This window comes from Chironomus tepperi, unplaced genomic scaffold (assembly GCF_022539635.2).
Source record: "Chironomus tepperi strain 1889 unplaced genomic scaffold, CSIRO-AGI_Ctep_v1 contig_11, whole genome shotgun sequence".
In the NCBI taxonomy this organism is placed as follows: Eukaryota; Metazoa; Arthropoda; class Insecta; order Diptera; family Chironomidae; genus Chironomus; species Chironomus tepperi.
The window spans coordinates 1,040,101-1,049,112 of record NW_027226133.1 but is presented as its reverse complement, the minus strand read 5'-3'; the positions used below and the strand labels follow the sequence as shown (position 1 = coordinate 1,049,112).

Here is a 9,012-nt window from a genome sequence, read left to right as displayed (position 1 = left end):
AAATGACGGTTAAAAAATAATTCAAAAAATTGCACGAAAATTAGTGTACGAGAAACGTAAACAAAAGAATAATACATAGGAAAAATGAAAATATTTTTAATTTATTTAATATTTCTAATAACATATTGTAATTCTCTTAGGCAGTACACAAAAGAGGATATCCTAAGACTAAGGTATAGCATAAAATACAGATAATATCATATGGATTAAGAAAATAATTCAAAGATTAAAAAATTAATTAAAATAGAGATTATCTGCACAGCATACGTAGACTAAAAATGACTTTGTAAATATTTTAGGGAAGATGCCAAGCGAATGTTCTATCATGGATATGACAGCTACTTAAAATATGCATCAGATTATGATGAATTAAAGCCGCTTAGTTGTTGTGGAAAAAATACGTGGATTAGTTCCAAACTGACACTAATTGATGCACTGGATACGCTAATAGTCATGAAAAACTATACAGAATTTAAACGAGTATCAGACTATATTATAAATAATGTAGATTTTGATAAGGATATTAACGTATCAGTCTTTGAAACGAATATTCGAATTGTTGGAGGCCTTTTGTCTGCTCATTTACTATCTCATAAAGCACAAATGGAACTAGAACCTGGATTTCCATGTAATGGTCCATTGCTGAGATTAGCTGAAAAAGTAGCAAGAAAGTTACTGCCGGCATTTGATACTAAGACGTCTATGCCTTACGGAACTGTCAACCTTAAAAGAGGCGTTCCTCCAGATGAAACAAGTATTTCGTGTGTGGCTGGCATTGGGACATTTATTGTAGAATTTGGAACATTGTCAAGACTAACAGGAGATCCAATTTATGAGGAAGTTGCATTAAATGCTCTATATTCACTTTACAATCATAGATCAGCAATAGGCTTGTTAGGAAATCATATTGACGTTCAAACAGGAATCTGGACAGCTCAAGATTCAGGCATTGGAGCTGGAGTTGATTCATATTATGAGTATTTAGTAAAAGGAGCAATCTTATTAAATAGACCAGAACTGATGGAAATGTTCTTTGAACTTCGTAAGTCTATTGATAAGTATTTACATCGCGATGATTGGCAGGTCTGGGTCAGCATGAACAAAGGACAAATGACGCTTCCAGTCTTCCAAAGTTTGCAAGCTTTTTGGCCTGGACTTTTATCATTAATTGGTGACATAAACCCTGCTATGAAAATTCTTTACAATATGCATACTGTTTGGAGACAATATGGATTTTTAGCTGAGATGTAAGTCTGAAGTCAATATAATTTTATATAAATCTATGGATAATAATAATAATTCTAATAAAATCATGTACAGGTACAACATTCCAAATGCTGAGCCAACGAATGCTCGAGAATCTTATCCTTTGAGACCAGAACTTATTGAGTCAGTCATGTATTTATATCGTGCAACAGGCGATCCTTACCTTCTGGAGGTTGGTGAAGATATTCTCACATCAATTGAGCATAGTGCAAAGACAAATTGTGGATATGCTACAATAAAAAATGTCAAAGATCATCGGAAGCAAGACTCAATGGAGTCATTTTTCTTGGCAGAGACTACAAAATATCTTTATCTACTTTTTGATCCTGACAACTTCCTAAACAGTGATGGCAGATATGGAACAATAATCGATACTAAGAATGGAGAATGCATTATTGAGTCTTCCTACATTTTTAATACCGAAGCACATCCAATCGATTTAGGTGCCTTAAGATGCTGTCATGATTTGCCACGAGAGTCTTTAGTTAAAGGATTTAGCAGACAGAAATATTTAGGGGATATTGCAATTGAAAAATTAAATGACGACGATTCATCAAAGACTGATAGCTTAGATGATGATTCAAAATCAAATGATGAATTCAAGCAACAATTGTTGGAAGAAATCATTAGTGCTTTATCTAATGCAAATAAGAAGATGAAAGACAATTCGGATTTACAAAAACGACTTGTTGAAGTTTCAAATCGTCAAAAATTAGATAAAGAACAAGAAGTCAAGGAGGAACAACAAGTGATTATAGAAGAAGACACATCTGATGATGAAAAATTAGAGATAATTAAATTATCAACTAATGAATTGGAATCAGACGATGTTAATCAATCGAAACTAGATAATGACTTCAAATCAGATGACTCAACGAAGAATCAAGTCAAAACTGATGTTAAAATAATTAAAAAGTCAGTTGAGAAGAATAATTCGATAATTACAGAATTTGTTAAGAACATCCTTAAGACTGCTCAAGCAAAGCCAAAGAAATTTGATCCTCAAGCATTACTCGAGAAAATTAAAACAAATTCTTATGGATTTACCAGAAACGATACATGGACAACAAAGTATGATTTACTCACATGCAAGGCTCAAGCATATAGTAATAGAATCAGTGTTATGGGCGAATTTTATTAACTTTTAAGAAATTATGATAAGAATAAAAAGACGTTATGAAAAAAATTTAAATTTTTGTTACGACCCTGAAAATTCCGTTGAACCCTGTCGTGTACAGTATTTGAACGGAAACTTATCAAGATGCGAGTCTATTTATTATTGAATATTTAAAGAACTTTTATAGGAAATCTTACCTGACATTACAATCATCAACATTTGTTGTAAACTTTTCAGTTGACAAAATATTTTGAAACTTTTAGAAAATTGTCGAAAAATTCATTACAAAGTTGGTTTCTGAAGTATGCAGATCGCCGTTCAACTTTTACACACATACATATTTTCAATAAAAAAAACGAGATAGAAACAGCAAAAGCAAAAAAATTAATAAAAAAGCGATTTGTAAATTTAAGAAACTTATGGAAACTAGCAAACCACAATCGTCGAAGCTTTTTGTATATTCCCCAATCGATTTTCGTGATAAAACAGAGGAAGTAAGCTGATAATTTGTGATTTTCTTTTGCCAGCCATATTTTTTTTTATTATTTTATTTTTTTTAAGTGCGGGAAATTTTTCAAAAATCGCAAAATAATTTTTAGTTAATTTAATTTGACCAATTCTCTTATGCTTCACTGTTTTCCGTCTATTTACAGCGATATGAACGAGCATTTTCGAGTCTACAAAATTCTCTACATGGACCAAACGCTAAAGAACTCAACATTACCATAACATCAATGATTTCGCAGGAAATTAAGCAACAGGAAGAGCTTCAATTATCATTTATCTACTTAATGTTAACTGATACTCAACTGGCTGCGTCTGCATTAAGGGATCTTCTTATAGTGACCAGAGATGGTCTAGAATTTATTATAATTCACTTGACAGACTTGATTAATTCAAAATTTCAAAAGCTTGCCGAAGTCGCCAAGCATCAAGTTCTATGGCTGTTCAAAGAGCTTCTTAAATCGTATGGTTCAAATCAGAAAATCAATGGATTTTTATGGGCACTGCTGAGGCAAGCTTGTGGAGGAGATGTCAGTCCAAAGAATATTGCATGGATAGAAGGTATTTTAGACATACTGATAGAGCTGAGACCAAGATTTGAAAAATTCCCTAACAGCGTTGGTCTTGTCGCTTATTCATACGTTCGGTAAGAATCTTTAAATTTTAACGTTTTTTTACAATTTGAATTTCAATAGATTACATGAAAAGATGAAATTCAAATTCTTTATTAACGTCATATCAATTAGTAATTCAATATCTTGCTATTATTCACAGTTTGATTGAGGATCACAATGCATTACATTTACAACCACTGCGAAATAAGGAAGTTAAGTTTATAATTAGTTTAATTCGGGACAGATTTCAAGACATAATCCCACTTGGCCGTGATTTCATAAGATTATTGCAGAACGTTGCACGCATTCCGGAATTTAACAAATTATGGAACGATATATTGACAAATCCGAAAAATCTTTCGCCTTCATTTACTGGAATCTTTCAAATGCTCTCAACTCGAACAAGTCGTCATTTTATTGGAAATAGAATAACGCCAGATATCGAGAGCAAGCTTCATTTCTTCACTAGTTCCGTCAAGTTTGGAAATCATAAAAAGTATCAGGATTGGTTCCAAGATCGATATTTCGCCACACCAGAATCACAAAGCTTAAGATCTGATGTCATTCGTTACATCATTAACGCCATTCATCCAACAAACGAGCTGTTATGTTCAGACATAATACCACGATGGGCAATATTAGGCTGGCTCCTTACATCTTGTACCAATCCAGTAGCATTAACAAATGCAAAACTGGCTGTGTTTTATGATTGGCTATGTTTTGATCCAGCACGTGACAATATTATGAATGTTGAGCCTGGCATTTTAGTCATGTATCATTCAATTAAAAATGTTCCAATGGTCAGTAGTACACTGCTGGATTTCCTCTGTCGAATCATGAAGAATTTCTATCCAAAGGGAGAGGAACGAATAAGAGCCGGAGTGTATAATTCACTTAAAGTAATTTTAGATAAACAAGTCATTCCGAATCTCGCACCATTATTTGAATCCCCAAAGTTGGATCGCGATTTGCGTGCAATGATTCGAGAGAATTTTAGAGATTTTATGCCATCGACACCAACTTTTAGCATTATAGAGAATCAACAAAATCATTTTGGTCTTGAGGATGGACGGACTTCAAAAGTTAACAATAATATTGAAATAAAAAGTGAAGAAGTGAGTCAATTGGACAAATCGGATGATCCACGGTTTAGTGATGAGGAGCCTGAAGAGAAGAAATTAAAAATTGAATGTTTGAGCGATAATGAGGAGGAAGAGGTAAGCATTTTGACCGATAATTTTAACAAAGATTTCAAATTTTTATATATTTTTTTAATTATATTAGCAGCCTAAAGAAAATAATGACAAGGAAATTGAGGAGGAAGATGAAGATGATGATGATGATGATGACGAGGACGAAGACGACGACGATTTGCCATTATCAAAAGTACGGCTAAAAGAAAAGCCACTGCCTGATAAAATAGAATTGCCTAGTTCAATTAAAGAGTCATTTGGGGCGTTTATTAGCACAAAAACACTTGATGACTTTGAGAGCTTCCTAGATGATTATCGTTCGCTTTCGTCTAGTGATCAATTGGATTCAGAACAGGAAGCGTACGTTTTTGCGAATATTCTAAGTGTATTTAAATCAACATTACCCGAAAAGTGTGATTTAGGTGAATACGAAAATGTTCATAAACTGGATGATTGTTACGATAATAGCGATAAACTAGAACAGAAATTAGAACAATCAATAAATTATCCATTATATGGCATCTACAAGGCTCTTTGTCAGCACGATGAGAAGGCCAAAAAGTGCCTCGTTATTCCTAAAATTTTAGACTTTTGTCATTCGAAATTATCCTGCATGGGCTTCTTACTCCTTTACTACCTCAAAGTTAATGCGAAACTAGCATTGTTAAAGAATCAAAAAGTGCCGACAACATTTCGTTCAAACGTTTATAAATTATATTATCAGTGGTTGAATCCGAAACCAAACCAAAAAATTGACATGGAAGAATGTCTTGAAAAAGATCTTCTATTACTCGAACGTTATAGTCTCAATGTATTTCTATGGCTCATATCTGACATATATCGTGAATTTGAACAGTATACAGTTAATAATAGTGATATTCTTAAGATTCTTGTTGGATGTATTGATGCTAAAAATCTACACGATCTCATTTGTGACATTACGCAGGGAAAACTCGTCTTGTTCAAAATTGATACTGTCATCGATGTTATTCGTGACAGCTTGGAGTATGAGACTTTTGAGCAAATGTGCTTCTGGCAACTCCTGCAAGCGCACGACGTACCTATAGAAAAGATCCAGGTGAGCTTAAAAACTTGAAATTTGTATTTTAACGGAATTTTCAAATTTGAAAATGAACCGAAACGAATTGAAGTTCAAAAAGAATTACTAAACGATTTTTGAATTTCAAAAAACCGCTAAATTTGCTATAATTTTTTCATGCTTAACTTGTAAATTTCTCTATTAGGATGTGATTCCGGAACTTAAATCCAACAATAATGAAGCACTGATAAACATGTTATTCATATTGAAAAAAGAGGAACCAACAGATGAGCTTATAAAGCTATTACTTAGCAGAGAAACTTCCCGAGGCGATCCTTTCGTAACTTCAGCTTTAAGGTAAGTTTAAATCATGTGATTTATTTATATGACACTAATTATGGATATTTTACAGACACTGGTGCATGATGGAATATGAAAGCCAATTATCAGAAATTATAGCTAATTTATTAATATCGAAAATATCACAAAACTCACCTAAGAAACGCGCTCGATCACTCAAATCAAATAGTCAGTCAAACAGTGGACCATCGGCGGAACAAGTAAGGCAGTCTTGGAATTTTAATTTGACTTTATTTAATATATTTAATTGTTTACAGTTGTTAAATCATTTAGAACATCTAAGGAAATGTTGTTCATACGTTAACAATAGCAATGTAACAGCAATGTATGTTCACGAGAAAATGCAAAGAGCACTTCAGCAATCATTTGCTCACTGTGATGACCGTCAGAAAGTAAGATTAATTTTTGATATCAAAGAATTATATTTAATCAAATTTATCTCCACAGAAACAGTATAGCGAACTGTTTTCATTAGCCGTTGAAGATGATACAGCAGTAAGCAGTCGGCGAGGTGCAAGCAGTCGAGGAAGAAAGCCACAAGCAAAGAAGGAAACAAATTCAAATAGCACAGCAGCGAACAAAAAGGCAGTAGAAGCTAGCAATAGTAAATATTCATCTGACTCTGAGTCTGATGTAAGTATGGCATAATAAAATTCTTAAATGTTAAAAAAATGTTGGTAATGAATTCACAGGATGACAGAAGTAAATCTCAAAAAGCACAGCCAGCAAAGAGAAGGAAAAAGATCGCACAACTTAGTGATTCTGAGTGATGTCAACTATACGATATAGAGTGTACAAATTTCTAAGGTAGTAGAAACAATATCAAAAATCACACAAAGAAGCACTCACAGATCCTTTTTTGTTAAATGTCAGTTTTTAAAGATTGTAAACGTTTAGGTTAAGTTAAATTCTAAAAGTTTAACTATAGTTTTTATAATGGCAAAATGAAGAGAATTTTAAGTGGATTAATACATTATTTGTAATGTAATGAGAAAATGAAAGAAAATAAATCAAGTATTAGCAAGACAATTTATTAGACTGTTGTAGGTTAATTAAATATATTGAAATTTTTATCCGCATTGATTTGTTTTAACGAATTTTTTAAATTTAAAAATATAGCGGTTTTTAAAAATTTGAATTAAACTTAACGAATATTTGACGATATTTTTTTCATCTAACAGTTTAAAAACGCGCTCATAGAACGACTATTAACAATATTTAATGATTACATTATTTTTTAATGATTGAAGTGACTGATTCTAGCTCTCAATTTACGTCTTATTTGTTGAATAAGATCGGGAACAGTTTCGTCACACAATTTCTGTGGCTGATTGATATTTAAGTGCTCTGTAAAATTAATTCCACATAGATTTTGTGCCCATTTAAATGGCTTTCCTAATTTCATTTCATTTAAAGACTTGTTCAAATCATAAGCATGTAATTGAACATTTTGAAGTTGGAAAATTGTTTTCGGATTTGGACTTCCTTCTCCAAAATCATCAGCATATAAGCTGCTTAAAATACGTTCCTGTGTGATGATACGCGCTGTCGCAACAGAGCATTTGGAATCGATATTGAGCTTTCCTTGAACTGTTATAAATCCAAGTGCTGGTAGATAATTCAAAATCACTGTATAAGTTTCTTCTAAATCCTTCATGCTTATATTGAATTTGACACTTAATGGATGGTGCTTAAACAAGTCCAGACGCTTCTGATTCAAACTTTTTCGATGATTCATGCTTTCACCAAATCCATTTTCATTGTCTGAATCTTCACGTTCATTCATTTGTTTCCTTTCCATTTCAATAATCTTTGCTTCCTCCTGATCGCCTTCAATTGAGACTGAAAGCCTTTTATCAATAATTTCAGAGTAAGCACAAAGTTTCGTATATGCCAAGTATAATGGTTGAGGTAAGAGTCTTATTAATTTATGAATTTCCCATTCGTTTCTATATTCAATGGTCTTTTCAGCAACATCTTCCTTTTCTTTTTCAAGATCCTTGCATTGTTTCGAGTATTCCTTACGTTGTTGCAATTCAAATTGAAGTTGTGCACTTTTCAAAAACTCTTCAACTAAAACTAACTCAATGTCTTCGTCCTCACTTTTGAACGAAAAGCACTTGTTGATTTCCTTTTTGAGCTGATTTGCCTCGTAAAGTAGATTCTCTAACTTGAGCAGATTACTGTCTCCTTGAAGTATTTCTCGTAATTCGAGTAATCGCTGTCTATCCAGTCTGTTCAATTTCTTTAATTTAACAATTAACATAGATCCTTGGATCTTCTTTTCAGTGATCTTCATCTTTGCCTGTGATAATTTGGTTTAATTAAAATAAAATTTGTTAACCTCTCAAATTAAATTATTTTACCTCATCAGTTTTGAGTACTTTTAATGCTTTAACATCTCTAATTATTTTATTTAGCTTATCAAAGCATTCCTTAAATTGCTTAATCGGACTTTGACAACTTTCCTCAATGGAAATTTCATTCTGAAAGCAATAGAAATTAAGTTAAAATTCTGAAAAAATGCTCAATTTATTGAAAGTAAATCTCAAAAAGCACAGCTAGTAAAGATAAGGAACAAGATCGCAGAACGTAGTGATTCTGAGTGATGTCGCCTATACGATATCGAATCTACAAATTTTTAAGGAAGAAACAATATCAAAAAGAAAAAAAAGCATGTACTCACAGATCCTTTTTTGTCAAATGTCACTTTCTAAAGATTGCAAACGTTTAGGTTAAGTTAAATTTGCTGAACCTTGTATCTGTATTGACTTGTTTTATCTATCTTTTGAAATTTAAAGTTACAACGTTTTTTCAAAATTTGAATGGAACTTAACGAATATTTAACGAAGGAACCCACGAAAGACTTTTCAACTGAAATTTTTGTTAATAACCGTACGCATCTGACGACTAATTAGA

General features: G+C 32.4%; 3 protein-coding genes across 4 annotated transcripts; 2 read left to right on the top strand and 1 right to left on the bottom strand.

Moving 5' to 3' along the window:
• The first annotated feature begins 42 nt into the window (after window positions 1-42).
• Edem1 (ER degradation-enhancing alpha-mannosidase-like protein 2) lies at window positions 43-2,458 on the top strand. The gene is made up of 3 exons (XM_070636035.1): window positions 43-173; window positions 300-1,247; window positions 1,321-2,458. The coding sequence occupies exons 1-3, from the start codon at window positions 85-87 to the stop codon at window positions 2,405-2,407; spliced, it is 2,124 nt and encodes a 707-aa protein (XP_070492136.1). The 5' UTR covers window positions 43-84; the 3' UTR covers window positions 2,408-2,458.
• A 257-nt stretch (window positions 2,459-2,715) lies between these two features.
• On the top strand, window positions 2,716-6,922 carry IntS3 (integrator complex subunit 3). 2 transcript variants are annotated; one of them, XM_070636572.1, is made up of 9 exons: window positions 2,716-2,877; window positions 3,037-3,533; window positions 3,662-4,718; window positions 4,789-5,772; window positions 5,939-6,090; window positions 6,146-6,293; window positions 6,351-6,485; window positions 6,541-6,726; window positions 6,786-6,922. In XM_070636572.1, the coding sequence occupies exons 1-9, from the start codon at window positions 2,803-2,805 to the stop codon at window positions 6,861-6,863; spliced, it is 3,312 nt and encodes a 1,103-aa protein (XP_070492673.1). In that variant the 5' UTR covers window positions 2,716-2,802; the 3' UTR covers window positions 6,864-6,922. The 2 variants fall into 2 exon arrangements, with proteins under 2 accessions (XP_070492673.1, XP_070492664.1); XM_070636563.1 differs by having other exon boundaries at window positions 4,786-5,772.
• A 408-nt stretch (window positions 6,923-7,330) lies between these two features.
• Window positions 7,331-8,996, bottom strand: LOC139087012 (THO complex subunit 5 homolog B-like). The gene is made up of 4 exons (XM_070635704.1): window positions 8,988-8,996; window positions 8,780-8,806; window positions 8,460-8,579; window positions 7,331-8,398 (listed from the first exon to the last, which is right to left on the bottom strand). Exons 1-4 carry the CDS (start codon window positions 8,994-8,996, stop codon window positions 7,331-7,333), a joined length of 1,224 nt encoding a protein of 407 aa, XP_070491805.1.
• Between the last annotated feature and the right edge of the window lie 16 nt (window positions 8,997-9,012).

Excerpts from the sequence above, each read along its gene's own strand:
- Edem1 (XM_070636035.1), top strand. The coding sequence starts at position 85 with ATGAAAATATTTTTAATTTATTTAATATTTCTAATAACATATTGTAAT. Across the intron at positions 174-299 it reads GAGGATATCCTAAGACTAAG|GGAAGATGCCAAGCGAATGT; the intron begins GTATAGCATAAA and ends TAAATATTTTAG. Across the intron at positions 1,248-1,320 it reads TATGGATTTTTAGCTGAGAT|GTACAACATTCCAAATGCTG; the intron begins GTAAGTCTGAAG and ends AATCATGTACAG.
- IntS3 (XM_070636563.1), top strand. The coding sequence starts at position 2,803 with ATGGAAACTAGCAAACCACAATCGTCGAAGCTTTTTGTATATTCCCCA. Across the intron at positions 6,294-6,350 it reads GTGGACCATCGGCGGAACAA|TTGTTAAATCATTTAGAACA; the intron begins GTAAGGCAGTCT and ends AATTGTTTACAG. Across the intron at positions 6,727-6,785 it reads CATCTGACTCTGAGTCTGAT|GATGACAGAAGTAAATCTCA; the intron begins GTAAGTATGGCA and ends ATGAATTCACAG.
- LOC139087012 (XM_070635704.1), bottom strand. Across the intron at positions 8,580-8,779 it reads CATTTGACAAAAAAGGATCT|AATGAAATTTCCATTGAGGA; the intron begins GTGAGTACATGC and ends TATTGCTTTCAG. Across the intron at positions 8,399-8,459 it reads AAGTACTCAAAACTGATGAG|GCAAAGATGAAGATCACTGA; the intron begins GTAAAATAATTT and ends AAATTATCACAG.